Source organism: Numenius arquata, chromosome 4, assembly GCF_964106895.1.
Source record: "Numenius arquata chromosome 4, bNumArq3.hap1.1, whole genome shotgun sequence".
Classification (NCBI taxonomy): Eukaryota; Metazoa; Chordata; class Aves; order Charadriiformes; family Scolopacidae; genus Numenius; species Numenius arquata.
Genome location: NC_133579.1, coordinates 37,920,644 through 37,938,173, shown reverse-complemented (window position 1 = coordinate 37,938,173; position 17,530 = coordinate 37,920,644). Strand labels below are relative to the sequence as shown.

General features: G+C 37.9%; 1 protein-coding gene across 1 annotated transcript in view; it reads right to left on the bottom strand.

Annotated features, from left to right (window-relative positions):
• Nucleotides 1–951: 951 nt before the first annotated feature.
• The window catches only part of TERT (telomerase reverse transcriptase), a 32,920-nt gene continuing 16,341 nt past the window's right edge, over nucleotides 952–17,530 (bottom strand). Inside the window, exons 8-16 of the mRNA XM_074147007.1 lie at nucleotides 17,241–17,326; nucleotides 14,441–14,554; nucleotides 12,444–12,515; nucleotides 10,413–10,598; nucleotides 8,835–8,961; nucleotides 8,446–8,507; nucleotides 6,350–6,474; nucleotides 5,852–5,989; nucleotides 952–1,342 (exon numbers count right to left, since the gene is read on the bottom strand). Coding sequence (XP_074003108.1) covers nucleotides 1,239–1,342; nucleotides 5,852–5,989; nucleotides 6,350–6,474; nucleotides 8,446–8,507; nucleotides 8,835–8,961; nucleotides 10,413–10,598; nucleotides 12,444–12,515; nucleotides 14,441–14,554; nucleotides 17,241–17,326 — 1,014 coding nt within the window. The 3' untranslated portion in view covers nucleotides 952–1,238. The remainder of the gene's footprint in view (nucleotides 1,343–5,851; nucleotides 5,990–6,349; nucleotides 6,475–8,445; nucleotides 8,508–8,834; nucleotides 8,962–10,412; nucleotides 10,599–12,443; nucleotides 12,516–14,440; nucleotides 14,555–17,240; nucleotides 17,327–17,530) is intronic.

Sequence of the window (17,530 nt, the reverse complement as noted above, 5' to 3'; positions counted from 1 at the left end):
GCTGTGAATTCCTCTAGAGGGGTTTCTGTCAAATTCCTGCCCTGAGAGAGACACACTAAAAACAGGTTTCATCCCTATCACTCTTCCTCCCCACGTAAAGCCTCCAGCAAGCTGACTTGCAGGGTGGTTTGAAACACTTGCAACACAGATTGTGCGGTTACGCTGTGTTACCAACCCCTGCGTGGTGGCGGGTCTCTCTGAAAACACCAACGGAGTAACACTGCCTACACCGTGTCTCACAACAGCAAGATATCCCCCCACCTGCCTTGAGAAAACCTTCCAGCAGCTGCTATTTAGCCTATAATACAGACAGAAAAATCCTAGTAAAACAGGTCTATGTTAGAGCAACGCAAATTCAACACACAAGCCTGGAAGAGGAAAAAAACACATGGGCAGGTTTATCAGAGGAGCCACAGGGCAAAATTCAGCTGTGCGCAACACGCCAACGCCAGGGCTAGAGAGTACTTCAGTAACATTATATAGCCAAAGATAAACCTAAATAAAGATCAGGAAATGCAAATAGAAGAGTAATCTACTCGGTATATTATCTAATCAAGAACTTTGTTTTGTAGGTATAAATGCACCACCATCATTCTGGATATCGCTGCACTAAAAATATCACCAACTGTTCAAAATATATAAAACATACACTAAGCTTTGACACTGAAATTTTGGCATATATTAGTTGTGTTCTCCAAAGCATAAAATTTCTAACCTGTACATTTTCCTAGGTAATGCCATGAAATGCACTTGCTCTGTGCACATAACTGTCCTTCTGGACATAACCCGGCTGGGCGGGATGTTAAAGATCACTATAAAATAAAGATATTAGAGACAAGTACGTGCTACTGCAATTAACCGAACAATTTATTATAAAATAGCCTGCAACACAGAGAAGCAAAGAACAGTTTTTCAGAAACAACACACTGAAACAAGAAAGTAGATCTGTTTGTACAGAACATAGTTTAATGATACCTTCATCGAGAAGATGGGAATTACTGAACGAAACAAGTCAATTGCTTCAAAGAGCCTGTGAATTTACAGGCAAAACAAACATGAAGGTTCTAACAAAATTGTCTGCTCTTTTTAAGTCCTTGTGTGGCATCTGGGAAACAAATATGGAGAACTTTTAAGTGAAGCTGCTTTTGGCCCACTCTACCAAAATAAACTACAGAGAAAAGTCATCTAAAGACATTCCTTTTCAAACCTGGAAAAATCATGAAATAAGCTTCAATCAGCTAGTCCAGGATAGCTTTGAAATCTTGACAAAGAGACGGTTCTGTCACTGTCTTCAGTAGTGCCATAGTATCCTTGGGGATCTTCTTGAATAGCCGCATCTTACCTACCAAAATATCAGAAACAATTCATTACTACTGCAAGTAACTAACAATTCTGTTTTAGGAAAAATGCTAATAAAGTAATTAAATCAATACTAGCTAAATCCAATTAAAAAGTTGGAACATCTAGAATATGGGGATAAAAAAAAGTTATAATAAAATATGCTACTATTCTTTTGCCCTTAAATCAGACTAATAAATAAAAACGTTTAAAAAATCATATGTTAAAATATTAACTAAGAAAGGCAAGGAGCAAATTCCTGCTACTATGTCCTTGTAACACTTCTTTGTTTGGATTTAAGAATTTTTTTAAAATTTTGAAAAGTATAAGACCATTTATTTGGTAACTATGTACACCAAAAAAGGCCCTCTGTCAAATCACAGTTACTTCGAAAGACCCTATTTTAAACACTGTGAAGGACAAGGGACAGGTCCTTATCTGGTTGCTAATGTTTACCTACAGCAGGATGGTATTCTCACACTGTTTCTTTTCTGCTCTACTTTCAGGTATGACATCAAAGTAGCCTATGCTTGGAACTGACATATACAAAAAAATTAAAAAAAATAAAATCACATGGAAAATGTACTTTTTTCTACATATTGGCAAGAGCAATTCTCTCCACTGTGTTTCCTTGTAAGAAAAGAGAGGCTAACTGGAAAGCCACCCTTGAGGTGGAAAGTTTTGGACACTAAGCGGAGGCTCTTAAATCATAAGAGTTTTGAAACACAGGTCGTTGAGTCTACCATCAACAGAACCAACGACAACAAAAAGGACTATTTAAAGATTAGGAAGAACATCTAAAATCCTAGCAACAGTTGAAGTCCGTTACCTAAACAGAGTTGGCAAAATTGTCAATGGTGCAGAAAGGCAGAAGTGCTCAATAAACATTTGTTCTGTATTTGGAAAGGAGACAGATGATGTATTGATACCTTATCACGATAAGGAAAGACTCTTGCTCCTTTCCCCACCAGTAATAATAGGAGGGATGTTAAACAGTAACTACGTTTTAAATACTTAACTCTGAAGAATGACAACAACTCGTTCTGACAAGCCTATGATACTGATATTTAACAGGTTTTGGAATAGTGGGAAGAACGTCCTCCACAAAACCTATAAGCTTGATATCGATTCCCATGGAGAGTAATGGAAAGGCATGCGCAGGAACACAACAAAAAGAATTAAGTTTCTATCAATTCCTGTCAACAACATGATCTTACAGGGGAAATAGGTTTTATATAGCTGATACGAACTCCCAAATGACAAGAAGTGCAGTGGTTACGTTAACACAGGCCCTATTACCAGCATTACACAGAATCACAGAATCGTCATGGTTGGAAAGAACCTCTCAGATCACCGAGTCCAACCATACACACATTGGTTCCCTCTGTGCTACAGATTGCTATGCCATACAGAGACACTGAGCTAACTTTACAGGAAGTAAAGTTAGAAAGCTGCTGAGAACCAGCAGCTTTCCTGTCACAGCTACTCTGACACCTCTGACATCCACACATGCTACCTGATTTCCAGAAGTAAGACAAAACTTAAAATACAGTGTTTAAAATTAGGTCCAGTATCTCTGCATAATGCTCAGCTTGGTAGCAACCTTCTCTAGAGCATGATGCTCTGATTACAATAACATTACTCAGGAATAAGTCTGATGCAGGCCAAACAAAACTAATTTATAAAACTGGAAAACTATCTATCAATGTCTCTTTAAATGGATTTTAATGTGTTTCTGCAGGATTAGGAGACTTAGTATCTTACTAAATTTGGAAGCAAATACAAGTATAAACATCATGTACAATCAGATGACTGAAAAACAGCCTTTATCTATGATCAGAGATCTTGGAGACATGGAGATAACGATGCACGTTCACACCAAGGGTATGCATATGACTTATTGCTGCAGTTCACAAGATGTCTTTGTACAGCTTTGGACCAGCACACTGATGCCTCGCCTTCCCTCCTGCTCAGCCCCGAGGTGGGGCATCTGGTGCCTTCTCAGCTCCTTTTCAAAAGCAGTTTGAAATTACTTTTAAAACCTCAACCAACTCTTAAAAGGAAGAAGAAAGGCAAGCGGGAAGCAAATATACTTGCAGTTAAAGCACCTCTCAAAATTACAGTCCCTGGTAAGTATTCAGGTTGCACAACAAGCTGGGCCCAAACAGTTACCCTCCTGCCAATCAGTAGACTTTTTGGGAGCCTTTCATAAAAACAGCAACTACACAAGTGCTCTACCAAGTATTGTATCAACCCCTGCAGCACAGGCGGAACAGGGCTAGTGAAAGTACAGGTAAGATTTCAGGAGCTACAAGCAAGTGGAGATCTGGGAGATGGCATTCAAGTTACTTGGGTCCCAGTGACCTGTTGACCAACCACTGCAAAAGCGTCCGTCTTACAAGTTTCACAGTAAAAACAGGTCACAGCCTGCTGATAGTTTAGGCAGCCATTAAGCAAAAATCTCTGAACCCTTGATCTTTCAGCAGCCTCCGATATTTCCAAAAGAAACTGGGCCTTGTAGCTGTTTTGACATTATGGATTCTGCCTCAGAGAAGGTAAGATTTATCAAGAACAGCTGGAAATTACTCTTTTCAAGAGAACGTCCCCACTAATTTTCTACTTGCCTTTGGACCTTTCCTGCTCCGCCCCACAATACTCAGCAAGTATAACATTAATAGTTCTCCCCAGGAATTTAGAAAGCAAGGTTATTCCATTTCTGCAAGGGCAATTCTCACTGCCAGAGAAGCAGTCAGCTTTCCCTTCTTGGGTTAGAAACCCAATCCTCTGTGCATACAGAGTTAGGCCTGGACCACACACAAGTTTCGGGTCAGTATTGTGGTTAGGCAAGGGGCTGTAGAGGTACAGCAGAAGGAACTTAACAACAATCGTTATTCAAACTAGGAAAATTCCACCTCTTCTTCCCAGCCCATTTTGCCTGGTATCTGTGGTGGTGTCATTTTGTGGACAGCAGAGACCACTTTAGTGGCAGATACACACACCCATGGAAGATGAGATTTTGCTGAACAATAAAGCTGCCTGGGGCCGCACCTCCACCCTGAACATACCGTCAGATTCAAGAGCAAAGCATGCACAGAGAAGGATGGGGGAGCTTTGGCTTGGATTGTGGTCTGCAAAGACCCTGAAAGCAAAACTTTTAGCATTAGAGGTAAAAACTCCGGTGTGTTCCATACGGATCTTGGAGAACTGAAAGCTCCCAGAGATGCAATTACCCTACAGGGTGTGACTACCGCATTCTCTGCTCAGTTCTTCAGTTTCTGTCCTCTCCACGTGAAGCAAACAACTATCTCCTCCCTTCCCAGTGGCAGGCTTGACTCCCCTGGTACTTCTAGAAGGGCTGAAGAGAACTTGCTTCGCAGCAGCAGTGACCAGACATGGTGACTCTGGTGTTGGTGTCAGTAGCTCTGAGAGTAGGAGCTTCTCTGGGAGAGGCCACTGGAGATCTGGTCCCTAGAGGAAGCTCACTGCTGCCAGGAACGTGCCTTGTGCAATACTGACCATCAGTTTGTTTCCTGTAAGTGTTCAAGTGTCATCTTTGATTTTCACGTTGACACCACACCAGCAAAAATGAGACTGTGTGCATTCAGGTGTTGCTGCAAGCCTTTGATATGGGAAGGAAATGTTTCATTCCAAAAGCAGAACTGCTCTCTTTTTGGAGCACTGGGCCTCAGCACGGGTATTAAGGGAAGCTTGCGATACAGTTAAAATCAAATAGGGGTTATTCTGGTACCAGACGGAAGAATTTCTCAGTATTGTACAATAAAACTGCCCAATTAATGATGCATTCAGAGCATGAATTACTGAGTCAGTGTTGAGAGACTGGCCTTCACTACAGCTAAATTCAATAACAGCGCTGACTGCTTCAGAAAAACCTACAGCTGTTCACTTTCAGTATCTTAGAACTGAAAATTCTATTATTTCTGTGGCTGGCCTGGGGACAGACCACACAACTGGTCTTTCCAGGAGCAGACAGCTTTTTTCATTGAGTAGAAGAATCAAAGATTTGCCAACACCACTTAACTCTATTACAATAGAGCACATGCAGCGCAGCAAGTGCTTCTGTTTCAAAGTGACCCCGGTAACACCTTTATTTTGGCAAAGAGTTTACATTGCAAGAGGAACTTATTTAGTTGCCAATTAATCTACATTTCTTAAAAAAATAAAACTGAGCATTTCTATTTCATTCAGTTAAACCTGCTGAGAATGCTTATATGATTAACCCAATCTTATTAAGCTTTCTGAACGGTACAAACTTATTGAGTGCTAAGTATCAATAGCTGCCTCTGAAGAACAAGGCTCTAGAATGTACAGTGCTGAAAAACATACCATTTTAATTTGCCTACTTATACTTCGTAAATTTGTTTAAAATCAGAAAGTTCATCAGTGCATATTTTAAATCAACACTTTATGACAAGGAAACAAAAAAAATCCATCAGACTCCAAGTTTTACTACCATTAACCGTATTTCAAACTGTAAAAATAATCAAATACTTACAGATTTTTAGGGGCTTAAGCAAGCATTTGTAAACAACTTTGTGGTTTGCCAGCTTGACAGTGAAGGCATGGTAGCAGAGCCATTCTGCTGCCTCAGAAGGGAACAGGCCAGATGCACCTTTGTTACCTAAAGTAACCCCTAGAGACAGAACACGAAATTAATGTCACTGGAAATTATGAGCATTAAGAAATATGTCTGACCCCTCCTCTTTCCATAAAATCACTCCAAGTTTTTTTATGGAAAACATCTGTAGTCAATGAAGTCTCCCATGTCAGCAGAAGACTAAAAACTAAAACCTGAAACATTTACTATTTTCAGGAAATTGAATTTAAGAAAAAAAATGCACCATGATTCCTATCATGCACTCCGTATTTTTCATTCTTGGTCTTTATCTCAAAATGACATGATCTGACTGCACATTCAAGACATTTTATTTGTCTAAAAAACAAAACAAAACAAAACCAAACATGCTACTTCATAGTCATTAACATATTATACCTGCATTTTTTGCTTTCAGGATAGAATAGCCGTATGATGCAGTTTCAGAGATGATCCTTAGGAAGAAGTAAGGATTGTTTCTAACTTGCTGGTTGAATGGAAGTTGGAGAACACAGGCATGGAACCTGTTCACAAAAATCAGGGTATTTAATTACAAGTCATTTGCAATTTCAAGTGAAACTATGCTTACATACTTAGGCACTATAAAAAAATTAAAAGCACCCTACAGTCTTTAGCTAAGATATTTAGATTTAGATTAGATGTCAGGAAGAAATTCTTTAATGTGAGGGTGGTGAGACACTGGAACAGGTTGCCCAGAGAAGTTGTGGATGCCCCATCCCTGGAAGTGTTCAAGGCCAGGCTGGATGGGGCTTTGAGCAACCTGGTCCAGTGGGAAGTGCCCCTGCCCATGACAAAGAGTTGGAACTTTTAAGGTCCCTTCAAACCCCAACCATTCTATGATTCTGCGATATTAACACTGTTAGCGTACAACTCCTCTCCTATATATACACACCCCTACAGAGTCAAACACATATGAGGTTTGTCTGTAAATTCTGTTCTGATAGTTCTGGAAGCCTTCTGCCTTGGTAACAGAATTCTCTGCTGAGTACAACTACGGTCTTCTGTGGAAGGAAAGTTAAACTACACACCCTCACTAATTCCATATCAAAGCCCCTCCAGCCAGAGAGCACCCACAAAAGAGACAGCCAGAGGAAGAAAAAAAAACAAAGCCCCACAACAAATTCCGTTCAGGAATTCAGCAAAACAGACTGCCAAATGACATAGTGTTCCACAGACCGGGATCCCTACTCTTTTGTCTATTTGGAAGACAATTCTATGGAAATTACTTGTATTGTATGCTCCTTTACACCTCTGTTTGGATATATTTTAATACTGTTAGCTTTTTTTTTTTGGCTTTTTTTTTTTCTTCAGATTCTGGCATTATAATCCTGCTTATGCTGAATATAGTCAACAATTCCAATGCTGATTTTTTATTACTCAACAATGTATACACTTGCTTATTAAATTAACCCAGCATAAGTGTAATCACTTCAAGAAATTCTGAAATCTTAAAATATTTAAAGGATAAACATAATTACCACATTGCATCACAGAGCTCTGGTTGAATTAACTTGACATGTTGTTAGCACAGTGGACAGTTTTTTAAAGGTACTCTAACATAAAGACCTTTGTTAGAGAGTTACCATAAAAGCAAACAGAAGTAACTAAGTAATTATGTCCAACATCAGAGAAAAAACCTAAATCACTCACAACACGAAGTCTGGACACATCAGTTCTGCAGTTGACAAGTCCAATTACACTCTTGGACACAAGAACAATACAGGGTGAATTTGGACCAAGCTGAATTTTAGAACAACACTAAAATGTCACTTCCTAACAGGTATGAGCCTAGCAAAAGAGCAACACCTGATTTCTGTAAAGAAGCACTTCTTATACCTTTTTTTGCATTAAAATAATAAACAAACAATCGGTGCTGCCAATCATTCAAAGTTTTCGATGCACAGAAATTAGTATTTTCTCCCAACTTGCTTATCAGGTTTGATTTCCTTCCCTTTATCCTTGTTTAAAACATTCACTTCCTCTCCTGGTCAAGAACAGCTCACAAAACCCAAGGTATTACCAGCTAAGGAGCAATTAAGACATTATCAGCAGCTAAGAAACTGCAATTAACTTGGTAGAATAAAACCTCACTTAAGGCAAAGTTATACAGGTCAAAGTTCTATATGATTTAATAGATACAAAGTTCTAAATATAAACTGGTTAATGAGTGATAAGGCTTCTTGTCATCCTCCTGCAGTAAAACAAACTGCTTTTCTTGAGGTCAGCTGTCAATACCAAGAGACACTGAAAATCCGTTCAGTGAAGTGTCACAACCACACCCCCCCAATATAATCCTGTATCCTGAATCTGATAATACTACCTAAAAATAATTTTAAAACAAGAATAACATGACTTACTCCTGACATTTACCACTGCACATTTATTTGGCACACTTTTTCCTAATCCGTAGCTCCTCCCTGTGTCAAGAAAGAGTAATGAAATATTCCGAGTTATTGCAGAAGACAGTGACCTACCTGTAAGCCTGAAGTAAAAATATCTTGTAGATGTTAATGAAAACTGTTCTAAGGCTGTTGATCTAGAGCAGAACAGAAACAGAGATATAGGAATATTTTAGTGTTGTGATAGGATTTGTTTAAGTTCAACAACATATGATGATTTAGAGATCTAGAGAAAAAACATTTTATGCTAAACTTTAAAGATTTCTTTCATGTACCTAAGTTAACAATGTTGTGAAGGCTCAGCTCTGGAAGGTGGCGAGACCCCACTTTTTAGCTTATGTCAACATTTCCAAGTTATGTGGATTACCTCTCAAAATCAACTCTTTATGTTAGAACTCAAAGCAGTTTTAATGCTCTTTATCACTAATCACAACATTTCCAAACATCTGTTTCCATATTCCCACCTGTAAATCAAGAAATAAGCAATGGCATTTCAGTTTGAGAACTGTGATCAGTTTGTATTTCATGTTTTTCCCAGCTGTTCTACTTGAATTGAAGGAAAGACTTGATCTGATAGAAGTGCAGGTATAACTAGGAAAAAAAAAAAAAAAAAAAAAGGAAAAAAGTAGTTAAGTAGTTTAACAAACTCCATGGGCTAACAGACTAAATCAAATTTGGTAAAGTAAGCCTCATTTAACTTCTCATGTTACAGAGATTGCCTGCTAGTCAATGAGCCTGTAGCTAAAAGATTACTATAACCAAATTCAATTTAGAAAGAGACTAAGCATTGTGGCAATAAGGCTTCTAGCTAAAGAGCAACTTCAGTACCTCAGGGCTGAATAAATTCACCCTGCTAAAAAAACCAAACCAACAACCTTAAACACAAACTAGCTGTATTTCTAGAACCCATGGCCTAGCCAGACTATTATTAACGATTCCAGTGATAACCAGGTTATACTCCACTGTGATCCATCCTCCAACACAGGAGCTTAGGCTGGAAACCACCTCAGTTCACCCTGGCACTCCAATTACTTAAGTCAAGCTTATCAAAAGCAAGGCAGCCCTTGTAACAAGCACCCTCGAGGTTCTGATTAGTGTCTCCCAGACCAGTAGCACCAAAGCTCTCAAAGTAAATTGTTTCTTTTAGAAACACAGCTAGTAAATAAACCTCTTTGGCTGCTGATTTTAGTCCTCTGATGTTACAGAAAATCATGTCATATAAATTCCTCTCCTAAACTGACCAAGCTTTTCTGTTTAGGAAGACAACTTCATCACTCTAGTGATGGAAAACCTCCTCGTAATTTCCCACTTAAATGTATGCATGGTCTGTTTATACGAAATATGGTTTTATCCTTCAGTTTAAACAGCTCTTTCTTGTTAATCTTTAGCAAATGTCTAATGGCATCTCTGTAAAGGGTCTATAGAGCTTTTCAGTAGGATACACTGTCCCATCCTGACACTTCAGGCTGCTTTGTGTATTGTGCTTCTGCTTGTGCCAAGTTTGCTAGTTTAAAAAGAGATTACTTCCCCCCCTACACTACCATCTGAAGTGCACCAGAGGGAACACCTCTGATGTTGAAAGGATTACTAGTCCCTCTAGTCTATACAAAATTAATCCCAACCTGTATTTCCTGTAATACTTACTGCTTCTTCTAGCAAGGTACAAAAAAATCAACAATTTCAGAACATGTTTATATGACATCCGGTACAATACACTGCATAATGGTGAAAGAAGCTGAACTGAGGTGATTGAATAAACTGTATCAGAACTACGTATACTATATGGTATATGATTTCTGGTCACTAGCGACTTGTGCCACATTTGATGGCGTTAATGATACAGATATCTCACTGTGACGGAATAAAGAAAATAGCAGCCTCCACAGCAGAATAAAATGTTTAAATTATGGTACAGGAAACAGAATTGTAAAAAATCTATTTTGCAGTTAATTCAGCTACACCATTCACAAGACACCCTTGTGCTTCTCACACTGTGTATGATATACTCTAAAGCTGACACTGGAGTATACAATTCTATTTACCTGGAGTAATCGCAGTAAACCTCAAGTGTCTGTATATCTAATAACAAACCACACCACGGGATCAAACGACAATCTGGCAGCTGTTTAAATTTGGAACATCCTGGGATATCATCAACAGGAAAATTCACGACTGTCTTATTGGGGTTTATTAAAAAGCCATACTCAGGAATACCTGTTGCTAGAGTCCTAAAACAGATAAAACCAGTTAGTCTAATTCCCCCCACAAAAGCAAGCAGAAAATCCCACCATGCTGCAAGACACATATGATCTTGCATAAAAAGACAGAAACCAAAGAATAAAGGGAACCACGGCCAATGCTTTAGGTTAAGGAACACAGCTAGAAATAAACAAAATTGAAGACATTAGAGGTATAAATAAATACATAAACAAGCTGATAGAAGGATAATAGAGAAAAACTTTTACAAATTAATGCAAAGTAAGAACTTAAGCCATGAAACATTTGAGACAAGCTACATAAACCACATTATCAGAAACCACTGAGATCAAAATCTCTGGAAAAAGACAGATGAGGAGTTACTGGTTTTGAAAGTTAACGAAAACAAGGAGAATCCACATAACAGGAACCTTGTTTATCTGATGAAAAGTTTTGAGCTTTCTCCACAAAGTTTTCCCTAAGGATGTTTTCATTGTCAGAACGCCTGCTGATTACCTACTACACATTGGATCAGCAGCATCATCTCATGGACAAGCAGCAGTTTGTCCTACTTGGCAATGTATTCATGTGCAGCCTTCAGCCTTTCAGAGAGTGAGAGTAAGAGGTAGGCTCTTCTTGTTGGGGAGTAACAATCATAATGCTGTCTCCTCAAAATTAAGTTTCTTGAGTCCCCCAGTTCTAATACTACATTAGAAAAAAGCTGTTACTGCTCTATTTGTGGCAGAGAGTTCATAGGATCTGTAAGCAGATCTGGAAAACTTGCACAGAAGAGGCTACTTGTCTACAGAAAATCAACACAGCTGATACAGAAATTGATATAAAACAAAGATGTTGATAACTTCAAAGAGCAAATGGAACAATGTCTGCAATGCTACTGCAAGTGACATTATGCTAAAAAGAGGTTATAGAGATTAATAGCTTGAGGCATCCCCCGCCTCTTAGTTTGAATTATCATTTTCAGAACTGTAAATCCACACATCCCTAGAAATTTCTTTCTGTTCTGATAAGGAAATGAGGACAAATGAAGTCTTCAAAGTACAGTATCCACTATTTAGTAAAATTTATACTTCAAACTATTTAATTGATTTTCCCATGACCTTTCAGGCTCACAACAGAACTGCATCTTTCTGACTATTGAAAAGCATGATGCACAACTGCATTGCAGATACTAAACTTTTCTTCAAGAACTCTCCTTTGGATCCTTAAAAATGACCTTGGCATCAGCAGAACTCTTCTTGGACACTGACTGCATCTTCATATCCACGGTTCGAAGCCCAGGTTTTTTTATAAAAAAGGTAGTTCTGAAGCACTCTAAAGAATCTAAAGAATTACTGTTTGAAAACTTCTGTGTGAGCTGCATGCTGCCGTGCTATCAGTATCTTCAAATACTCACCCCAGAATATTAATGACCAGAAAATTCTTAGCAATATTGGATCAGGGAATAGATCAGCAGCAGCATGCCTGCCCAATAAAAACATTTTAAGAATGAAATTAAGATATCCTAAAACATATGAGGGAAAATGGTCTTAAAAGACAACTGTTAGCTGCTTTGGTTAGTCTGCACTGCTAATTGCTGCTAGAAGCTCCATCAAGGTCAGTAACCAGGTCCCTAATTTAAATCTCAGCAGGAATCCTCCACCATCTGAGCTATACCAGACTGTTAGCTGGCCATCCAGAATGTAGCTATTAGGATTCTTCCCAGGCACAGGCTACCAGCAAGGACTCCGAACCAGCCCTTGATTATTAACCCATAAAACAAATATACCTATATGTACAAGCATGTATAAAGATGAAAATGAATGACCTAAAAGGTGTTAATGCTTATTAGTTTGAAGACCATGTCTTTTACAGCGTACCTTAGAAAAGTTCTTGCCTGTGTTAAATGTGGCGTAACCAGCAAAAAGTCATCAATGAGACGTATTAGGACTCTGTAATCAAGAAGAAACTGATGTTAGATTTTTTTGATATGTAATCCTTTCAAATTTTTGTCATACTCTTCAGAGCAACAACGTGCCCATTTTAATTCACAAGAAGGTAGAGGCCAATATGATCTCCAAATCGAGTCTCATGAAGAAATTCTCAGTTCTGCTTCTTTCCTAAAAATAAATGAAAAAAAAATAAAAATAAGAAAGCAAAGGGGCTGGCTACATGAAGCATGACAGGAATTTACAGCACACAAGCTAGTCCACAACAGCTTCTTGGATGCAGGGTTTTACACTTTTCCAAAGGAGAAATTGCAGTATCTTCATACACAACACAAGGAAAGGAGGTGTAATACCAGGTACACAAGCAGATACCAGATGCTTGATGTGCTCTAATTCTGTAGCTTCGTTTACCATGTAATAACTTGTTTGTGAAGCTATAACTTGAATGTAGAACAGACTACAGTCTACCACTGTAAATGCGGGAATTTTCTTTTTCAAGAAAATTCAGGCCCCAAGCATGCCCATAATTTTCTGATAAATCCTGCCTAGTAGATCATATCATGCCCCATCCCTGGAAGTGTTTAAGGCCAGGCTGGATGGGGCTTTGAGCAACCTGCTCTAGTGGGAGGCTTCCCTGCCATGGCAGGGGGGCTGGAACTCGATGATCTTTAAGGTCCCTTCCAACTCTAACCATTCTATGATTCTATCATAGAGAGGAAGCTCTGGAGATGATCTTGTCTTGTCTCCTTTTCAAAGCAGGAGTACTGCTGTCACTACGATCAGATCAGCTGCACCTTTGCCTAACCAAGTCAATAGCAAGGTTACTTTTTTGACATAAAGGCCACATGAACCTATCAAAATCATTCAACAGACACCTAAGTAACAGTCTACAATCTGCTCTATATAACAACAGCTGCTACATAAAAAAGTGCATTCTTCTCAATCAGTTTCGTAATTTCAGTATGTATAAACAAAATCCTTTGAAAGCAAAAGATTGCTGTTTATACTCATATCATCACAGCTTCCTAATATCTATGAGAACTCTACTACTTGCATAAGGAAATGTTCCTAGTTTCTTTATTCTTTCATAGGACAGAATTCACAGCAATGTGTTCTGTGTGAACACAGACAAGCTTCAGGGGGCTCACCAACATCTGGCTCTTGCCTAAAGACCCTAATCTGGGATTCAGCTGGGAATCAGTTAATATGGAGGTAAAAGGGACCCTACAGTTTTTATGGCTAATAAAGAGGTAGAGCTTTTACCAAGCTAGCTTTCTGTCAAGGTCCTAAGAAGCAAGCATGAGCAGGGCACAAACACTTAGAAGATGTACCAAGAGCCACATAGGGCTTCAAACAAGAACCAACATGCCTTGTAAAGAGTCGGCAATAAAGCTGTGACCTTGATAAAATGTTAAGATTTACAGATGGTGAATTGGAAAGCCCTCAGGCAGAAGTCTGGGGTATCAGAAAGCCTGTAACCAATATCGTATCTTGTCTGAGGGCAAAAGACCACGATTTCTGTGGGAATGAGTGAGAGAGAACCATAAACTTCTTACATGTACAAGACAAGCTTGTCAGACTCTTTACAGCATCCCTAAATACTGTGCTCTTTGTAAGAATGCATCTGCCACCCACAAATTTGACGCAGCTTCTTTTCAGCACTTTTCTTTCCAATCTTATGACAAACAGGGAAATTTCCCCACAAAACAACCACAGTGACACTGAAGCTGTAGAGATCTTTGTGTGCACCACGCTTCCTAATGGAGAGTTGAAAATCCTTGAAATTCAAAATTAAACTTCAGAGACAATGTCACACATATACTATACTATATACATTATAAACATGTATACTATAATACATATACTAAAACCACATATACTATACACTATGCATTACTATAACAGAGCACAGAACAAAGCATGCTTACCCATCCTGCTGTACTCCACAGAGCAATTTGTTTTCCATGTCTCCATAGCACAAGCTGCAAAGTAAGGTTGACAAAATGGAGCCCTGTGGAATTCCACAGCACTGTAAGTAGTATCTAGTAAAGAATAAAAGAAAAGAAAACAAAACAAACCTCAAAACATGCAACAAGAAGATTCCAAGAGCTATTAAACATTAACTTCGTATTTTCAAGTATAACATGTATATTTCAATAAGAAATATGCTATATGCTTGCTAGTTAGCCTTCCTTAAATTTGTTTGTTCTTTCCTCTAGGAATCTACATAGTGCTCCAGAAGTTTTAAGTTAAACAGTGAAAAAACACACTAATACACATATTCCTTTCTTATTAACAAACTCCAGTAGACAACTGTCATTAAAGGAAAGACATTTTATAACTGATTGCAAATGGCAATGCCTCCTTCCTCCTTCAGCTGCAGAGCCACCCTTCATTTCAGCTTTGTAATTCTTTATGTTACATCTTACATCGCTTCAAAATAAGTGTTCTTGTACAAGAAATAAAGTGCAATGGACAAACCTTTCAGATTAGAATTTATTTATTTTTTTATTATCCAAACAGCTCCTAGCAGGTGCCCACTAAAAATCAATAGGCTGAAACTCATACTGTACGTCAACATCAGGAATTAAATTCAGGTGGATTTTGAGACGGAACATTTCCAACTTTTCTCAGGAATAACAGACATCCACAATTAATTCAAATATAAATGTTCACCACTTACCTTGCTAAGTTTTCTAAAAAAAAAACAAAAAACAAAAACAAAACAAAAAAAAAAAAAAAAAAAAAACAAACCAAAAATGCTATTTCAGCAGCACAAGTCAGAGTATCTTTTGAAATTATTTCATAGTTAAACATACTTAAATTAAATTGAGGTGGTAATTCTTTGTTTATACTTGCACAGCATTATCTGGCCCAAGAAAATATTTTCTTGGGTTTTTGGTTTGTTTTGTTTTTCCACAAATAAACATCAGTCTAATTTTAGGGAAATTCCTGATGGCTTAGTCCAATAGAGCAAGTGATTTGGTTTTATACATCCCAGCTACGTTGTAAATCACATTCACTTCCTCATTTAACTGCTCAGGCATGAAGCTATCTTACTTCTAATTAGGAAAAAAACACTCCATCGTGTGAAATGCTAACCCTTATTATTTGTAATTATACTCAACTTCCCCTTCTCCTTGAAAAGTTCACTGAAGTTGCCAAAAAGAGTCAATCTTGATTTGTTTCTCCTGGCTTCAAAGAATTCATATGGACATAGCCAGGGGGAGGTTCATTAATACTTGCCCTGTCTTGTTACTTACATAAAGCCAGAAAGACCACACATAGTCATAGTAACGTATCACATCAAGTTATGCAACTGAAGACAGAGTTCCCCATTACCTTGTAGAATGAGTATGCCTCACAAAACTCAAGTGAATTATTTTCACAACACTCCTTGGAAGTAGTGAGATGTTGTATTTTTATGTCCACTTTACCATTACCACATGAATGGCTTAGTGAAACAGAAGAGCATGAAATTATGCAACTGGAAACAAGAGCCACATACTACAGTCTAGCAGTGATCTTACCTATGTTCTGAGTCATCTGCAAATTTTTCTAGCAGTAATTTTACATTTTTCCCCACTTTTGATAAATATATCAAATGGTGTTAAAATATTGCTTCTAGGTCTCCAGCTCAACAATCAGCATTTTTCTCAAAACATCAAGTGAATGTTGACTAACTGTGATGGCTTTTTGACAACCATCAATTAAAGAGTGTATTCGTTTACTAAACTTGTTTGTAGTTTTGGGTTTGTTTTTTTGAACAAATGAGAATGAGCTACTCAAAAAGGGGAAATTCATTCCATACCACTGTTTTTTCAGCCAGGCTGTGACTGAATTTAAATAGGTATGAAGTTGGCTTTGTCAGGGTGCACTTTCTTTAAAACCATTAAGCTTTTAATAAACATACTGATGTCAGTTAGTCCTTATTAACAGCATGCCACGTCAGCATTCTCATGATCCTGCCAAAGGGAGTGTAAGCATCTGTGCTAGAAAAACCTATAAACTCTTATATTTGCCTCCTTGAAAGCTTTTCTCCTGCTCCCTGAACTTTGTGAGATTAAGTTTTCTAAAACTATTTTTTCACAAACAAGAAGATATTCATGCTAATATACCTCACTCAGAACAAAGATCATGTAACTAGACATGGTACACACATTTGCCACCTAGAGGCAAAACATAATCAGCATTTCTAGCAACACAAGAAGAAATCTGCATTACTACCCTCTATAACATCTGATTCCTAATTTCGGAGTTGCAAATAATTTTAATTCCTACTGCTATTGCCTATTATTTTTATTGCAAGTTGCTAAATAGCAAGGCCATGCAGAAAAGGGTTAATTTTGCACTACAGGGAAATGACTAACAAGGCTTTTGCATGATTGCTTGGATGTTACCTCGCTTTTATTCACCACTATGGATTCCAAAGTATTTTTCTTTTGAACTACATTTCCAGTTTTAAATAAAGAAGGTTACAGATTTTAGAATTATGCATTCTGTTTATAGTCAACATCATCCAGCTGGGAAAGAGAAATTTTACTCAAATACAAATTTGATTCCAAACTTTTCATGCTTTGATGGAGCTTAAACTGATAAACAGATTTTAAATTAACATGAAATAAAAATCTTTAAAAAGACAGCTATCAAAAATCCCCTGAGCCAATGAAAAGCAATCAACCAAGAAAACCCAAACATGCTATATAACAAAAAGCTAACTTTTTTTACCTGCTCCCAATCTCCAGGATGTTGTTATGTATCATTTGAAGAAAAAAAGTAAACAGGCTGGAACTTGTTTCATTAAAAGTTAAGCTCTAGAAATGGAACAAAACAAAACAAGATTTGTACTTTAGAAATGCACTTAATCTGAAAATATAGTATAAACTTAGAAGATACACAGAAACCATTGTCAAAAGCTAGACTGAAGTAGTTCAAACCCCTAAGGTAAGAAACAAAACACCTAACACCAAGATCTGAATATACACACTAAAAAGCTGCTCACACCCAACAAGTGAATG